Genomic DNA, 18243 nt, shown 5'->3' with positions numbered 1-18243 from the left:
GAAGAATCGCGATTTTTGAGGGAAATCCAATTTTTGGGGGGAAAAAAATCCAATTTTGGGCAAAAAAAAAAAAGATTTTTTCAGGAAAAAAAAAAGATTTGCGGGAGGAAAAAAAATTCCAATTTTTTGGGGAAAAAGTCGTGAATTTTTGGGGAAAAAAAAATCGCGATTTTTGGAGGACAAAAATTGCTTTTTTGGGGGAAAATGTCCAATTTTGGGGGAAAATTGCTCTTTTTTGGAGAAAAAACATCGCAACTTTTGGCGGGGGGGGAACCTGATTTTTGGGGAAAATTCCCATTTTGGGGGAAAAATGTGATTTTTTGGGAAAATTTCTGATTTTGGGAGAAAATCCCGGATTTTTGGCGAAAAAAAAAAATTCTGATTTTTGTGGGGGAAAAAAGGCAAATTTGGGGAGGGGGAAATTGCTGGGTTTTGGGGGAAAAATGTGAATTTTGGGGGGGAAAAAAAATCTCAATTCGAGGGGGAAAATTTGCTGATTTTTGGGGAAAATTCTCCATTTTTGAGGGCAAAAATCGCTTTGGGGGGAAATTTGCGATTTTGGGAAAAATTCTGATTTTGGGGGCAAAAATTCGGGCCAAAATGGGGATTTGGACCAAAAAATGGGGATTTTACAGCTGAAATTTGGATTTGGAGCCCAAAAATGGGGATTTGGGGACAAAAAATTGGATTTTGGACCAAAAAAAAAAAAAAAAAAGGGAATTTCTGCTCCAAATATTCGGGTTTGGGCCCCAATTTTGGGATTTGGATGCAAAAAATTGGGGCTGCACCCTAAAATTTGGGGGTTAGGCCCAAAAAATGGGAATTGGAGGCCAAAAATTGGAATTTGGAGGCAAAAAAGGGAATTTCTGCTCAAAATAGTTGGGTTTGGACCCCAAAATTTGGGATTTAGATGCCGAAATTTGGGATTTGGGTACAAAAAAAAAAATTGGAATTTTGGACCCAGGGGAAAAAAAAGGAATTTCTACTCAAAATATTGGGGTTTGTTCCCAGAATTTGGGGATTTGGACCCCAAAAATTGGAATTTCTACTGGAAATGTTCGGGTTTGGGCCCGAACTTTGGAGTTTGGTCCCAAAACTTGGATTTGGACCCCAAAAATGGGGATTTGGACCCCAAAAATGGGGATTTGGGTCCAAAAATGGGGATTTGGGTCCAAAAATTGGGGATTTGGGTCCAAAAAATTGGGATTTCGGACCCAAAAAAAAAAAAGAGGGAATTTCTACTCAAAATAGTTGGGTTGGGACCCCAAAATTTGGGATTTAGACCCCAAAAGTTGGGATTTGGGTACAAAAAAATTGGAATTTTGGATCGAAAAAAAAACCCCAAAATTGGAATTTCCACGGAAAATGTTCGGGTTTGGATCCCAGAATTTGGGGTTTGGATCCCAGAATTTGGGGTTCGGGCCCAGAATTTGGGGTTCGCTCCCAGAATTTGGGGTTTGGATCCCAGAATTCGGGGTTTGGATCCCAGAATTTGGGGTTCGGGCCCAGAATTTGGGGTTTGGATCCCAGAATTTGGGGTTTGGATCCCAGAATTTGGGGTTCGCTCCCAGAATTTGGGGTTCGCTCCCAGAATTTGGGGTTCGGGCCCAGAATTTGGGGTTTGGATCCCAGAATTTGGGGTTCGGATCCCAGAATTTGGGGTTTGGATCCCAGAATTTGGGGTTCGGGCCCAGAATTTGGGGTTTGGATCCCAGAATTTGGGGTTTGGATCCAGAATTTGGGGTTCGGGCCCAGAATTTGGGGTTTGGATCCAGACTTTGGGGTTTGGATCCAGACTTTGGGGTTCGGATCCCAGAATTTGGGGTTTGGATCCCAGAATTTGGGGTTCGGGCCCAGAATTTGGGGTTTGGATCCCAGAATTCGGGGTTTGGGATCCCAGAATTCGGGGTTTGGATCCCAGAATTCGGGGTTCGGGCCCAGTTTGGGGGTTTTTTCCCCCCGGTTTTGGGGTTTTGCCCTAAACCCCGGGTTCTGTCCCCAATCCCGCCCAGCTCTCGGCCACGCCGCGCTCGCAGCGCTACGGGCGCCTCCTGGGGCGCTCAGCACCCACAAGGACAGGTCAGGACGGGGAGCCCCAAAACAGCCCCAAATACCCCCAAAAAAAAACCCCAAAATCCGCCCCGAAACCCCCAAAATCCCACCCCAAAATACCCCCAAAAAACCCCAAAATCCGCCCCGAAACCCCCAAAATTCCACCCCAAAATACCCCCAAAATCCCACCCCAAAATACCCAAAAATCCACCCCAAAATACCCAAAAATCCCACCCCAAAATACCCAAAAATCCACCCCAAAATACCCCCAAAATCCACCCCAAAATACCCAAAATCCACCCCAAAATACCCAAAAAAAACCCCCCAAATCCACCCCAAAATACCCCAAAAACCCACCCCAAAATACCCCAAAAACCCCCAAAATCCACCCCAAAACCCCCAAAAATCCACCCCAAAATACCCCCAAAATCCGACCCCAAAATACCCAAAAATCCACCCCAAAATACCCAAAAATCCCACCCCAAAATACCCAAAAATCCCACCCCCAAAATCCACCCCAAAAATCCGCCCCAAAATACCCCAAAAAAACCCCAAAATCCACCCCCAAAACACCCAAAACACCCAAAATCCACCCCAAAATCCCACCCCAAAATACCCCAAACACACCAAAAATCCCACCCCGAAAAATCAAAAAATCCACCCCGAAATCCCACCCCAAAATACCCCAAACACCCAAAATCCGCCCCAAAAAACCCCAAATCCACCCCAAAACACCCAAAAAAAATCCAAAAACCCAAAATCTCATCTCAAAGACCCAAAAACCCCCAAACCTCAACCCCAAAAAACCCAAAATCCCACCCCAAAACACCGCAAAAAACCCCAAAATCCGCCCCAAAAGACCCCAAAAAAACGAAAATCCAACCCCGAAACCCAAAAAACCGAAAGTCCCACCCCAAAACAGCCCAAAACCCCAAAATCCACCCTAAAACACCCCAAAAACCCCCAAAATCCAACCCCCCCAAAACCCCCAAAACCCCCAAAATCCCATCCCAAAAAACCCAAAAACCCCAAAAAAACCCGGAATCCCACCCCAAAATCCCATCCCAAGAAACCCAAAACCCCAAAATCCACCCCAAAACCCCCCAAAAAACCCCAAAATCCCCCAAAATCCCCCCAGGACACCCCAAAATGGCCCCAAATCCCCCCAAATTCCCCAAATCCTCCCCAAATTCCTCCAGGACCCCCTCAAATCCCCCCCCAAACCCCCAGAAATCAACCCCAAAATCCCAAATCCCAAAACCCCAAATCCCAAAATCCCAAAACCCAAAATCCCCAAAATCCCAAAATCCCAAAATCCCAAAATCCCCCAAATCCCAAAATCCCAAAATCCCAAAATCCCAAAACCCCAAAATCCCAAAATCCCCAAATCCCAAAATCCCAATTTCTGCCCCCAAACCCCCCCGAAATCCCCAAAATCCCCCCAAATCCCCAAAATCCCCAAATCCCCCAAAATCCCCAAAATCCCCCAAAATCCCCCAACCCCAAAATCCCGGTTTTTCTCCCCCAATCCCGATTTTCCCCAATCCCGACATTTCCCCCCAATCCCGGGATTTTCCCCAAATCCTGATTTTTCCTCCCAATCCCGATATTTTTGTCCCCCAATCCCGATTTTTCCCCCAATCCCGATATTTTCCCCAATTCCCGTTGATATTTTCCCTAATCCCGATATCCCCCTCAATCCCGCTGGTTTTCCCTCCCAATCCCGTTGATATTTTCCCCAAATCCCGATATTTCCCCCCAAAATCCCGCTGATTTTCCCCAATTCCCGCTGATTTTCCCCCCAATCCCGCTGATATTTTCCCCTAATCCCGATATACCCCCCAAATCCTGTTGATTTCCCCAAACCCGCTGATATTTTCCCCAATCCCGATATTCCCCCCCAATCCCGCTGAGATTTTCTCCCCCAATTCCCGCTGATTTCCCCAATCCCGTTGATATTTTCCCCAATCCCGCTGATTTTCCCCAATCCCGATATTCCCCAATCCCCGCTGATATTTGCCCCCCAAATCCCGATATTTTCTCCCCCAATCCCGCTGATTTTTTGCCCAATTCCCGCAGTTTTTCCCCAATCCCGCTGATTTTTCCCCAATCCTCGCTGGTTTTCCCCAATTCCCGCTGTTATTTTCCCCCCAAATCCCGATATTTTCTCCCACAATCCCGTTGATATTTTCCCCAATCCCGCTGTTTTTCCCCCAATTCCCGCTGCAGTTTTTCCCCAATCCCCGCTGTTTTTCCCCAATCCCGTTGATTTAATATTTTCCCCAATCCCCGCAGTTTTTCCCCTGTCCCGTTGATATTTTCCCCATCCCCGCTGCAGTTTTTGCCCAATTCCCGCTGTTTTTGCCCAATTCCCGCTGTTTTTCCCCATTCCCGCTGCAGTTTTTGCCCAATTCCCGCTGTTTTTCCCCATCCCCGCTGCAGTTTTTGCCCGATTCCCGCTGTTTTTCCCCCATTCCCGCTGCAGTTTTTCCCCATCCCCGCTGCTGTTTTTCCCCTGTCCCGTTGATATTTTCCCCAATCCCCGCAGTTTTCCCCAATCCCGCTGCAGTTTTTGCCCGATCCCCGCTGTTTTTGCCCAATTCCCGCAGTTTTTGCCCAATTCCCGCAGTTTTTGCCCAATTCCCGCTGTTTTTCCCCATTCCCGCTGCAGTTTTTGCCCATTCCCGCTGCAGTTTTTGCCCGATTCCCGCTGTTTTTCCCCAATCCCGGCAGTTTTTCCCCAATCCCGGCAGTTTTTGCCCGATTCCCGCTGTTTTCCCCATTCCCGCTGCAGTTTTTCCCCAATCCCGCTGGTTTTCCCCAATCCCCGCAGTTTTTCCCCAATCCCGTTGATATTTTCCCCATCCCCGCTGCAGTTTTTCCCCATTCCCGCTGTTTTTCCCCCAATCCCGGCAGTTTTTGCCCATCCCCGCTGCAGTTTTTGCCCGATCCCCGCCGTTTTTCCCCAATCCCGCTGCAGTTTTTGCCCGATCCCCGCCGTTTTTGCCCGATCCCCGCAGTTTTTGCCCGATCCCCGCTGCAGTTTTTGCCCGATTCCCGCTGTTTTTCCCCCAATTCCGCCGTTTTTGCCCGATTCCCGCCGTTTTTCCCCCAATTCCGCCGTTTTTGCCCGATCCCCGCCGTTTTTCCCCCAATTCCGCCGTTTTTGCCCGATCCCCGCTGTTTTTCCCCCAATTCCGCAGTTTTTGCCCGATTCCCGCCGTTTCCGCCCCAGGTTCGTGTCGGGCCGGGAGATGAAGAAGCGCCGGGGCCTCTTCGGGCTGCACAGCCGCGCCCCTCCCCCACTGCCCCCCGCCCTCACCCAGCGGGCCCCGCCCGGCCCCGCCCCCGGCCCCGCCCCCAGGGACCGCCCCGATACAGGCCCCGCCCCCAGAAACGGCCCCGCCCCCAGGGACCGCCCCGAGACAGGCCCCGCCCCCCGGGACAGCCCCGAGCCAGGCCCCGCCCCCAGGGACAGCCCCGAGACAGGCCCCGCCCCCAGGGACAGCCCCGAGACAGGCCCCGCCCCCGGGGACCGCCCCGAGACAGGCCCCGCCCCCAGAAACGGCCCCGCCCCCCGGGACAGCCCCGAGACAGGCCCCGCCCCCAGAAACGGCCCCGCCCCCAGGGACCGCCCCGAGTCAGGCCCCGCCCCCAGAAACGGCCCCGAGCCAGGCCCCGCCCCCAGGGACCGCCCCAAGACAGGCCCCGCCCCCAGAAACGGCCCCGCCCCCAGGGACCGCCCCGAGCCAGGCCCCGCCCCCAGGGACAGCCCCGAGACAGGCCCCGCCCCCAGGGACAGCCCCGAGCCAGGCCCCGCCCCCAGGGACAGACTCGGCCCCGCCCCCAGGGACCGCCCCGCCCCCAGCCGGGGCGGGACCAGGTGAGGGGGGGGAGGGGGAGATTTGGGGATTTTTTTGGGGGGGGGGAATTTTTGGGGAGATTTTGGGGTAATTTGGGGCATTTTGGGCTGATCTGGGGGGATTTGGGGGGGTCCTGGGTGGGATTTTGGGGGCTTTGAGGGATTTTTGGGGTTTGCTGGGGGTTTGGGGGATAATTTGGGGAATTTTGGGGAAATTTGGGGGGTCCTGGGTGGGATTTTGGGCGGTTTTGGGGGGGATTTTAGGATTTGGGGGGTCCTGGGTGGGATTTTGGAGGTTTTTGGGGGGGATTTTAGGATTTGGGGGCTCCTGGGTGGGATTTTGGGGAATTTGAGGGATTTTTGGGGGCGTTTCACGGGGTTTGGGAGGGGCTTGGGGGGTAATTTGGGGCATTTTGGGGAAATTTGGGGGATTTGGGGGGGTCCTGGGTGGGATTTTGGGGGTTCTGGGGATTTTAGGGCGGTTTTGAGGGGTCAAAGGGGAATTTTGGAAGAGTTTGGGAGGATTGAAGGAGTTTGGGGGGGATTTTGGGGTTTGGGGGGGATTTTGGGGGGATTTTGGGGCGTCGTGAGGGGGTTTGGGGGGAAATTGGGGGGATTTGGGGGCATTAAAGGGAATTTGGGGCATTTTGGGGGCTTTAGGGGGATTTTGGGGGGGATTTTGGGGATGTGGAGGGGATTGGGGGGGGGTTTTGAGGAATTTTTGGGGGGGATTTTGGGGATTTTGGGGGGAAAATTTGGGGTTCGGGGGGGATTTCGGGGCATTTTGGGAGGGTTGGGGGGATTTGGGTGAATTTGGGGAGGATTTTGGGGGTCCTGGGGGGATTTTGGGGGATTTTGGGGGATTTTGGGGGATTTTGGGGGGGATTTTGGGGGGATTTTGGGGGGGATTTGGGGGGGGATTTTGGGACAATTCCGGGCTCTTTTGGGGCTCCCCCTCCCCCATTCCCATCGGGGGGGTCCCCAAATATTTTTGGGGTCCCCCCCCCCGCAGCCTCTCGGAAGGGCGGGGCCAGGGCGGGGCCCGGCGGCGCCCCTCCCCCCGCGGCTCCCAGGTGAGACCCCCAAAAAAATCCCAAAAAAACCCCAAAATTTTCCCCCCAAAAAAAATCCCAGAAAAACCCCAAAAATCCCCCCAAAAACCCCTAAAAAATCTCCCAAAATTACCTCCAAAATCACCCCAAAAACACCCAAAAAATCCCCAAATTCCCCCCAAAAAATCCCAGAAAACCCAAAAAAAACCCCAAAAATCCCCCCAAAAACCCCTAAAAAATCTCCCCAAAAAACCCCCAAAAAAACAAAAACAAAAAAAAAAACCAAAAATCCCACAAAAATTCCCAAAACCCCCGAAACACCCCTAAAAATCCCCCCAAAAAATCCTCAAAAAAACCCCAAAACCCCCCCAAAATCCCCAAAAAAACCCCAAAAATCTCAACCCCCCCGCCAAAAAAAAAAACCAAAAAACCCCCCAAAAATCCCCCAAAAATTCCCAAAACCACCCCCAAAAATCCACAGAAAACCCCAAAATTGCTTCCAAAATCCCCAAAAAAACCCCACAAAATCTCAAAAAAAAAAAACCCAAAAAAACTCCAAAAAAAAACCCCAAAAAACCCCAAAACCCCCCCAAAATCCCAAAAAATCCCTCCAAAAAATCCCCCCAAACCCCGCCAAAAAAACCCCAAAAAACCTCCCCAAAAAAAACCAAAACCCCCCCAAAAATCCCAAAAAACAAAACAAAAAAATCCCACAAAAATCCCAAAACCACCCCTAAAAATCCCCCCAAAAAGTCCTAAAAAACCCCAAAATTACCTCCAAAATCCCAAAACAACTCCAAAAAAACCCCAAAAATCCCCCCCAAAAAATCCCAAAAATCCCCAAAAACCAAAAAAAACCCAAAAACCCAAAAAATCCCCAAAAACCCCAAAATCCCCCCCAAAAAATCCCCAAAAAACCAAAAAAACCCTAAAACTCCCCCAAAACTCCCCCAAAAATTCCTAAAAACCCCAAAAATCCCAAAACCACCCCTAAAAATCCCCCCCAAATCCTCAAAAAACCCCAAAATTGCCCCCGAAATCCCAAAACAACTCCAAGAAAACCCCAAAAAATCCCTAAAACCCCCAAATAATCCAAATAAAACAAAAAACCCCAAAAAATCCCCAAAAAATCCCAAGAAAACCCCAAGAAATCCCCAAAAAATCCCCAAAAGAGACCCCAAAACCGCCCATAAAATCCTAAAAAAACCCAAAAAATCCCAAATATCCCCAAAAATTCCCAAAATCCCCCCAAAAATCCCCCCAAAAAACCCCCCAAAAAACCCTCAAAAAACCCCAAAATTGCCCCCAAAATCCCAAAAAAACTCCAAAAAAACCCAAAAAAATCCCAAAGAAACCCAAAAAACCCCAAAAATCCCCAAAAAATCCCATAAAAATTCCCAAAACCCCCAAAAATCCCAAAATCCCCCCAAAAATCCCCCAAAACAACTCCAAAAAACCCCAAAAAATCCCTAAAACCCCCAAATAATCCCAATAAAACAAAAAACCCCTAAAAATCCCAAAAATCCCAAAAAACTCCAAAAAAACCCCGAAAAAATCCCACAAAAATCCCAAAAAATCCCCAAACCCCCAAAAATCCCAAAAAATCCCAAAAAATCCCCCAAAAAATCCCAAAAAACCCAAAAAACCCCAAAAATCCCCCCAAAATCCCAAAACCCCCAAAAATCCCAAAAAAACCCCAAAAATCCCCAAAATTCCCCCCCAAAAATCCTCCAAAAAGTCCAAAATTGCCCCTAAAATTTCAAAAATCCTCAATAAAAACTCCAAAAAATCCCAAAAAATCGCAAAAAACCCCAAAAGCCCCAAAATCCCCGGAAAATCCCAAAAAAAAAACCCAAAAGCCCCAAAATCCCAAAAAAAAAAACCCCAAAAGCCCCAAAATCCCAAAAAAAAAACCCAAAAGCCCCAAAATCCCCGAAAAATCCCAAAAAAAACCCCCCAAAAATCCCAAAATCCCCGAAAATCCCAAAAAAAAACACCAAAAATCCCAAAATTCCCGAAAAATCCCAAAAAAAAACCCCAAAAGCCCCAAAATCCCCCAAAATCCCCAAAAAAAAAAAAACCCAAAAGCCCCAAAATCCCCGAAAAATCCCAAAAAAAACCCCCCAAAAATCCCAAAATCCCCGGAAAATCCCAAAAAAAACCCCCCAAAAATCCCAAAAAAAACCCCAAAAATCCCAAAATCCCCCAAAATCCCAAAAAAAAAAAAACCAAAAATCCCAAAATCCCCCAAAATCCCAAAAAAACCCCAAAAGCCCCAAAATCCCCCAAAATCCCAAAAAAACCCCAAAAGCCCCAAAATCCCAAAAAAAAAAAACCCAAAAATCCCAAAATCCCCCAAAATCCCAAAAAAAACCCCAAAATCCCAAAATCCCCCAAAATCCCAAAAAAAACCCCAAAAGCCCCAAAATCCCCGGAAAATCCCCAAAAAAAAACCCCAAAATCCCCGAAAAATCCCAAAAAAACCCCAAAAGCCCCAAAATCCCAAAAAAATCCCAAAAAAAAAACCCCAAAAATCCCAAAATCCCCGGAAAATCCCAAAAAAAACCCCCCAAAAATCCCAAAAAAAAAACCCCAAAAGCCCCAAAATCCCCCAAAATCTCAAAAAAACCCCAAAAGCCCCAAAATCCCAAAAAAAAACCCCCAAAAATCCCAAAATCCCCGAAAAATCCCAAAATAAAAAACCCCAAAAGCCCCAAAATCCCCGGAAAATCCCAAAAAAAAACCCGCAAAAATCCCAAAAAAAAAACCCCAAAAGCCCCAAAATCCCAAAATAAAAAACCCCAAAAGCCCCAAAATCCCAAAAAAAAAACCCCCAAAAGCCCCAAAATCCCAAAATAAAAAACCCCAAAAATCCCCAAAATCCCCCAAAATCCCCCAAAAAAACCCCAAAAATCCCAAAATCCCCGAAAAATCCCAAAAAAAAACCCCCAAAATCCCCGAAAAATCCCCCCAAAAAACCCCCAAAAATCCCAAAATCCCCGAAAATCCCAAAAAAAAAAACCCCAAAAGCCCCAAAATCCCCGAAAAATCCCAAATAAAACCCCCAAAAATCCCCCCAAAAAAACCCCAAAAATCCCAAAATCCCCGGAAAATCCCAAAATAAAAAACCCCAAAAGCCCCAAAATCCCCGGAAAATCCCAAAAAAAAACCCCCAAAAATCCCAAAAAAAAAAAACCCAAAAGCCCCAAAATCCCCCAAAATCTCAAAAAAACCCCAAAAGCCCCAAAATCCCAAAAAAAAAACCCCAAAAATCCCAAAATCCCCGAAAAATCCCAAAATAAAAAACCCCAAAAGCCCCAAAATCCAAAAAAAAAAAAACCCCAAAAATCCCCAAAATCCCCGAAAAATCCCAAATAAAACCCCCAAAAATCCCCCAAAAAAAACCCCAAAAATCCCAAAATCCCCCAAAATCCCAAAAAACCCCAAAAGCCCCAAATCCCCCAACCCCCCCCTGAGTTTGGGTCCCCCCGGGCAGGGCCCCCCAGCGGCTCCGGCGGCGGCAGCGAGGGCCGGGCAGCGGCCAGGTGGGGCCGAGGGGGTTTGGGAACATCGGGGATTGGGGGGTTTGGGAACATCGGGGATTGGGGGATTTGGGAACTTGGGGGGATTTGGGAACTTGGGGGATTTGGGAACATGGGGGGGGGTTTGGGGGATTTGGGAACTTGGGGGGATTGGGAACTTGGGGGATTTGGGAACTTGGGGGGATTGGGAACTTGGGGGATTTGGGAACTTGGGGGGATTTGGGAAATTGGGGGGATTTGGGAACTTGGGGGGGTTTGGGGGGTTTGGGAACATCGGGGGGTTGGGGGGTTTGGGAACTTGGGGGGATTGGGAACATGGGGGGATTGGGGGATTTGGGAACTTGGGGGGGGATTGGGGGGTTTGGGAACTTGGGGGGATTTGGGAACATGGGGGGATTGGGGGGTTTGGGAACTTGGGGGGATTGGGGGGTTTGGGAACTTGGGGGGGATTGGGGGGTTTGGGAACTTGGGGGGGTTGGGGGGTTTGGGAACCGGGGGGGATTTGGGGGGGATTTGGGAACATGGGGGATTGGGGGATTTGGGGATTTGGGGATTTGGGAACTTGGGGGGGTTTGGGGGATTTGGGAACTGAGGGGGGTTTGGGAACATGGGGGGATTTGGGGGATTTGGGAACTTGGGGGAATTGGGGGATTTGGGAACCGGGGGGATTTGGGAACTTGGGGGGTTTGGGAACTTGGGAACTTGGGGGGATTGGGGAACTTGGGGAGGGATTGGGGGATTTGGGAACTTGGGGGGGTTTGGGGGGTTTGGGAACTTGGGGGGGGGGGATTGGGGGATTTGGGAACCGGGGGGATTTGGGAACTTGGGGGGGGGGGATTGGGGGATTTGGGAACTTGGGGGGATTTAGGAACTTGGGGGGGTTTGGGAACCGGGGGGATTGGGGGGTTTGGGGACATGGGGGGGATTGGGGGATTTGGGAACATGGGGGGATTGGGGGATTTGGGAACTTGGGGGGATTGGGGGATTTGGGAACATGGGGGGGATTGGGGATTTGGGAACATGGGGGGATTGGGGGATTTGGGAACCGGGGGGGTTTGGGAACCGGGGGGATTTGGGAACATGGGGGGATTGGGGGATTTGGGAACTTGGGGGGGTTTGGGAACATGGGGGGATTGGGGGATTTGGGAACATGGGGGGATTGGGGGATTTGGGAACTTGGGGGGATTGGGGGATTTGGGAACATGGGGGGGATTGGGGATTTGGGAACATGGGGGGATTGGGGGATTTGGGAACTTGGGGGGGTTGGGGGGTTTGGGGGGATTGGGGGATTTGGGAACCGGGGGGATTGGGAACTTGGGGGGATTGGGGGGTTTGGGAACTTGGGGGGATTTGGGAACATGGGGGGGATTGGGGGATTTAGGAACTTGGGGGATTTGGGAACTTGGGGGGGATTTGGGAACCGGGGGGGATTGGGGGGTTTGGGAACATGGGGGGATTGGGGGGTTTGGGAACTTGGGGGGATTGGGGATTTGGGAACATGGGGGGATTGGGGGATTTGGGAACATGGGGGGATTGGGGGATTTGGGAACTTGGGGGGATTTGGGGGGTTTGGGAACATGGGGGGTTTGGGAACTTGGGGGGATTGGGGGGTTTGGGAACATGGGGGGGATTGGGAACATGGGGGGGTTGGGGGGATTTGGGAACTTGGGGGGATTGGGATATGGGGGGGGATTGGGGGGTTTGGGAACATGGGGGATTTGGGAACCGGGGGGATTTGGGAACTTGGGGGGCTTTGGGAACTTGGGAACCGGGGGGGTTTGGGAACCGGGGGGATTTGGGAACATGGGGGGATTGGGGGATTTGGGAACTTGGGGGATTTAGGAACTTGGGGGGGATTGGGGGGTTTGGGAACTTGGGGGGATTGGGGGATTTGGGAACTTGTGGGGATTGGGGCATTTGGGAACCGGGGGAATTGGGGGATTTGGGAACCGGGGGGGATTGGGAACCGGGGGGATTGGGGGATTTGGGAACTTGGGGGGGATTGGGGGCATTTGGGGGGATTGGGGATTTGGGAACTTGGGGGGATTGGGGAACTTGGGGGGATTTGGGGGATTTGGGAACTTGGGGGGATTTGGGAACATGGGGTGATTGGGGGCATTTGGGGGGATTTGGGGGATTTGGGAACCGGGGGGATTGGGGGCATTTGGGGGGATTGGGGATTTGGGAACTTGGGGGGATTGGGGAACTTGGGGGGATTTGGGGGATTTGGGAACTTGGGGGGATTTGGGAACATGGGGTGATTGGGGGATTTGGGGGATTTGGGGGATTTGGGAACCGGGGGGATTGGGGGCATTTGGGGGGATTGGGGATTTGGGAACTTGGGGGATTGGGGAACTTGGGGGGATTGGGAACCGGGGGGGTTTGGGAACAAGGGGGTTTGGGGATTTGGGGATTTGGGAACCGGGGGGGATTTGGGAACCGGGGGGGTTTGGGAACAAGGGGGTTTGGGGATTTGGGGATTTGGGAACCGGGGGGGTTTGGGAACTTGGGGGGATTTGGGGATTGGGGGATTTGGGGATTTGAGGGGAATTTGGGGATTTTTGGGGATTTGGGGATATGGGGGGATTTGGGAACCGGGGGGGATTTGGGAACCGGGGAGGATTTGGGGGATTTGGGGGGATTTGGGAACCTGGGGGGGTTTGGGGGATTTGGGGGGGATTTGGGGGATTTGGGGGGAATTTGGGGATTTGGGAACATGGGGGGGATTTGGGAACCGGGGGGGATTTGGGGATTTGGGATCTTGGGGGGGTTTGGGGAATTTGGGAACCAGGGGGAATTTGGGGATTTGGGGGGAATTTGGGGAAAATTCTGGGGACTTGGGGGATTTTGGGGGATTTTGGGGGGATTTTGGGGGATTTTGGGGGATTTGGGAACATGGGGGGGGGTTTGGGGACTTGGTGGGGATTTTGAGGGGATTTGGGAACCGGGGAGGATTTGGGGATTTTGAGGGGATTTGGGAACCGGGGGGGATTTGGGGATTTTGAGGGGATTTGGGGGGGATTTGGGGAAAATTGTGGGAATTTGGGCAAATTTTGGGGGTTTTGGGGGGAATTTTGGGGAATTTTGGGGGGGTTTGGAGGAAATTCTGGTGATATTGGGAGAAATGAGGGGGATTTGGGGAGATTTTTGGCATTTTGGGAAATTTGGGGGAAATTTGGGGAATTTTGGGGATTTTGGGGGGAGTTTAAGGGGGATTTTGGGGGTTTTGGGGGTTTTAGGGGAACTTGGGGAGCATTTTGGGGGGAATTTGGGGGATTTTGGGTGGGATTTGGAGGTTTTGGGTTGTTTTGGGTGGATTTGGGGTTTTTCGGGGGGGATTTTGGGGTGGTTTTGGGGTTTTGGGGGAGATTTTGGGGTGAATTTTGGGGTTCCAGAGATGTTTTGGGGGGATTTTGGTGGCTTTGGGGTTTTCAGGGGGGATTTTTGGGTGGATTTTGGGAGCATTTGGGCTGGATTTGGGGTTTGGGGGGGATTTGGGGTTGATTTTGGTTTTCTGAGGGGGATTTTTGCAGGGATTTGGGGTTTTTGGGGGTTTTAATCAGATTTTGGGGGTTTTGGGTGGATTTGGGGTGGATTTGGGTGAATTTTTGGGTTTTTTTGGGTGGATTTGGGGTTTTTTGGGGTGGATTTGGGTGGATTTTGGGGGGGATTTTGGGTGCATTTGGGGTTTTGGGTGGATTTGGGGTTTTTTTGGGGGGGCTTTTTTTGGTGGATTTGGGGTTTTCGGGTTTTGGGGTTTGGGGTGGATTTTGGGGTGAATTTTTGGGGTTTTGGGGGTTGGGGTGGATTTGGGGTTTTTTGGGGTGGATTTGGGTTTTTGGGGGTTGGGGTGGATTTGGGGTTTTTGGGGGGGATTTTTTCGGTGGATTGGGGGTTTTGGGGATTTGGGGTTTTTGGGATGGATTTTGGGGTGGATTCTCATTGATTTGGGGTTTTTGGGGTGGATTTGGGGGTGGATTTGGGGGTTTTGGGGTTTGGGGTGGATTTTGGGTTTTTTGGGGGGATTTTGGGGTGGATTTGGGGGTTTTGGGGTTTGGGGTGGATTTGGGTTTTTGGGGGGATTTTGGGTAAATTTTTGGGTTTTGGGGTGGATTTGGGTTTTTTGGGGGGATTTTGGGTAAATTTTTGGGGTTTTGGGGTGGATTTGGGGTTTTTTTGGGGGGATTTTTTCGGTGGATTGGGGGTTTTGGGGATTTGGGGTTTTTGGGGTGGATTTTGGGTGGATTTGGGGTTTTTGGGGTGGATTTTGGGGTGGATTCTCATTGATTTGGGGTTTTTGGGGTGGATTCTCATTGATTTGGGGTTTTTGGGTCTCTCCCCAGCCCCCCCATCCGGATGTTCGCCTCCTTCCACCCCTCCCAGAGCCCCAGGTGGGACTGGGGGGACTGGGAGGGACTGGGAATGGACTGGGATCAAACTGGGAGGGACTGGGACAGACTGGGACAGACTGGGAGGGACTGGGAGGGACTGGGAGGGACTGGGATCCAACTGGGATCAAACTGGGATCCAACTGGGATCAAACTGGGATCCAACTGGGAGGGACTGGGATCAAACTGGGAGGGACTGGGACAGACTGGGACAGACTGGGAGGGACTGGGATCCAACTGGGATCAAACTGGGATCCAACTGGGATCAAACTGGGATCCAACTGGGAGGGACTGGGATCAAACTGGGAGGGACTGGGACAGACTGGGACAGACTGGGAGGGACTGGGATCCAACTGGGATCAAACTGGGATCCAACTGGGATCAAACTGGGATCAAACTGGGAGGGACTGGGAGGGACTGGGATCAAACTGGGATCCAACTGGGATCCAACTGGGATCCAACTGGGATCCAACTGGGATCAAACTGGGATCAAACTGGGAGGGACTGGGATCAAACTGGGATCAAACTGGGATCCAACTGGGATCCAACTGGGATCCAACTGGGATCAAACTGGGATCAAACTGGGAGGGACTGGGATCAAACTGGGATCAAACTGGGAGGGACTGGGAGGGACTGGGAGGGACTGGGACAGACTGGGACAGACTGGGATCAAACTGGGAGGGACTGGGATGGTCAAACTGGTTTGGGCTGGGGTCATACTGGGAGCACTGGGATGGACTGGGAGGGACCCACACTGGGCCCAACTGCTCTGTACTGGTTTATACTGGTCCATACTGGTCTATACTGGTTTATACTGGTTTATACTGGTCCATACCGGTCCATACTGGTTTATACTGGTCCACAATGGTCCATACTGGTCTGTATCAGTCCATACTGGTCCATACTGGTCCATACTGGTTTGTTCTGGTCCATACTGGTCTGTATCAGTCCATACTGGTCCTCACTGGTCTATACTGGTCTATACTGGTCCATGTTGGTCCATATTGGTCCATACCGGTCCTTACTGGTTTATTATGGTCCATACTGGTCCACACTGGTCCATACTGGTTTATACTGGTCCATACTGGTCCTTACTGGTCTATGTCAGTCCACACTGCTCCATACTGGTCCGTACTGGTCCATACTGGTTTACACCAGTCCTTACTGGTCCTTACTGGTTTATACTGGTTTGTTCTGGTCCATACTGGTCCACACTGGTCCATACTGGTCCTTACTGGTCCATAATCGTCCATACCGGTCCATACTGGTCTATATCAGTCCACACTGGTCCATACTGGTCCTTACTGGTTTATACTGGTTTGTTCTGGTCCATACTGGTTTACACCAGTCCTTACTGGTCCTTACTGGTTTATACTGGTTTGTTCTGGTCCATACTGGTCTATATCAGTCCACACTGGTCCATACTGGTTTATACCGGTCCTTACTGGTCCTTACTGGTTTCTCCCCTCCCCCAGCTCTCCCAGGCCGGACCCGGAGCCCGAGGCCCCGCCCCCCTCGCAGGCCCCGCCCCCCTCGCAGGCCCCGCCCCCCTCGCAGGCCCCGCCCCCCCGTGTCCTGGCGCGCCGGGTGACGCTGGACGGGACCGTTCAGTACCTGCTGGAGTGGGGGGGCGGGGCCGGGCTCTGACCACGCCCCCAATCCCAGAGGGCCCCGCCCCAAACGTTTTGGGGGTCGGGCCCCAAAATCCCCGAAATTTGGGGTGAAAAATCTTCATTGTTGGCACTTTAGGGGAGAGGTAAAGGACAGTAGGGGAGGGGCGTGACCCGCGTGGGGCGGGGCCACCTCTGACCACGCCCCCCAATTTTGGGGACACGCCCCTTCCAGAAATTGGGGGTCCCGGCCCCAAAACCCCAAAATTTTGGGTGGAAAATCCTCATTTTGGGCACTTTAGGGGAGATTTAACGGGAGAGAAAGAGAAGGGGCGTGGTCTGGAGGGGGCGTGGCCACCTCTGACCACGCCCCCAGAGTTTGGGGAGATTTCTCCAAAATTTGTGGGGTCCCAGTCCCAAAAGCCCCAAAATTTTGGGTGTAAAATCTTCATTTTTGGCACTTTAGAGGAGATTTAAGGGGGAAAAGAAAAGGGGCGTGTCCTGGAGGGGCGTGGTCAGCTCTGACCACGCCCTCAATTTTTAGGGACACACCCCCCAAAATATTTTGGGGTTCCAGCCCCTAAAATCCCCAAATTTGGGATAAAAATCTTTATTTTTGTCACTTTAGAGAGAATTTAACAGGAAAAAAGAGGAGGGGCGTGGCTTGAGGGGGCGTGGCCACCTCTAACCACGCCCCCAATATTTTGGGACCCACCCTAAAAAAATTTGGGGGGGCCCAGCCAAAAAACCTCCAAATTTTGGGGGAAAAATCTTTATTTTGGTCACTTTAGAGAATATTTTATGGATAAACAGAGGAGGGGCGTGGCCTGGATGGGGCGTGGCCTCCTCGGACCACGCCCCCATCATTTAGGGGACCCCACCCCCCGAAATTTTGGGGTCCCAGCCCCAAAACCCCCCAAATTTTGGGTGGAAAAAATCTTTATTTTTGTCACTTTAATGATATTTAATGGAAAATAGAGGAGGGGCGTGGTCTGGAGGAGGCGTGGCTTCTCTGACCACGCCCCCAAACTTTAGGGGACCCCTCCAAAATAATTTGGGGGTCCCAGCCCCAAACCCCCAAAATTTTGGGTGGAAAATCTTTATTTTTGTCACTTTGGGGATTATTTAAAGGGATAAAAGATGAGGGGGCGTGGCCTGGAGGGGGCGTGGTCTCCTCTGGCCACGCCCTCAATTTTTTAGGGGACACCCCCTCCCCCCCAACCCCAAAACTTTGGGGCCCCCCAAAACCCAAAAACCCCCCCAAAATTTGGGGCTGAAATCTTCATTTTGGTCACTTTGGAGCAGCTGAGGAGGGGGCGGGGCCTCCTGTGGGGGCGTGGCCTCCTCAGGCCCCTCCCTCCCCCCAAAATTTGGGGACCCCTCCCCAACCCCCCCCAACCCCCAACCCCCAAATTTGGGGTGGAAATTTTGGATTTCCCCATTTCCGGGTGGGATTTGGGGTGGGCGTGGCCTAGATGGGCGTGGCCTAGATGGGTGTGGCTGAGTGGGCGTGGTTGTGGGCGTGGCTTCACCCTCCAATAAACGGCTCCAGCAGCGGCTCCGCGCCATTTTTGGGGGTTTCCCCCCCAAATTTTGGGGTCCCTCCCCCTCCTTTAAGCCCCGCCCCCAAATTCTGAGGCCCCTCCCCCACAAATTTCGGGGTTCCCGCCCTTCCCCCCCCCAAAAATTTGGGGGTTTCCCCCCAAATTCCCTCCTCAATTTTGGGGTCTCTCCCTC

The 18243-nt window shown here is 51.5% G+C and overlaps 1 protein-coding gene and 1 long non-coding RNA gene across 2 annotated transcripts; both read left to right on the top strand.

The window, feature by feature from the left end:
- Positions 1 to 2012: 2012 nt before the first annotated feature.
- LOC136570984 (proline-rich protein 2-like) lies at positions 2013 to 18063 on the top strand (the record flags this gene model as incomplete). Its single annotated transcript, XM_066571402.1, is given in 5 exon segments — positions 2013 to 2052; positions 2055 to 2079; positions 5288 to 5935; positions 6927 to 6987; positions 16436 to 18063. Coding segments are annotated over 5 exon segments (882 nt in total), but the record flags the coding sequence as incomplete, so codon positions are not given.
- LOC136570986 (uncharacterized) lies at positions 10462 to 16425 on the top strand. The gene is made up of 3 exons (XR_010785587.1): positions 10462 to 10511; positions 14852 to 14899; positions 16372 to 16425. It is a non-coding gene; the product is annotated as an uncharacterized lncRNA (long non-coding RNA).
- Positions 18064 to 18243: the final 180 nt, after the last annotated feature.

This window comes from Molothrus aeneus, unplaced genomic scaffold (assembly GCF_037042795.1).
Source record: "Molothrus aeneus isolate 106 unplaced genomic scaffold, BPBGC_Maene_1.0 scaffold_473, whole genome shotgun sequence".
In the NCBI taxonomy this organism is placed as follows: Eukaryota; Metazoa; Chordata; class Aves; order Passeriformes; family Icteridae; genus Molothrus; species Molothrus aeneus.
This window is presented reverse-complemented; position numbering and strand designations above follow the sequence as displayed.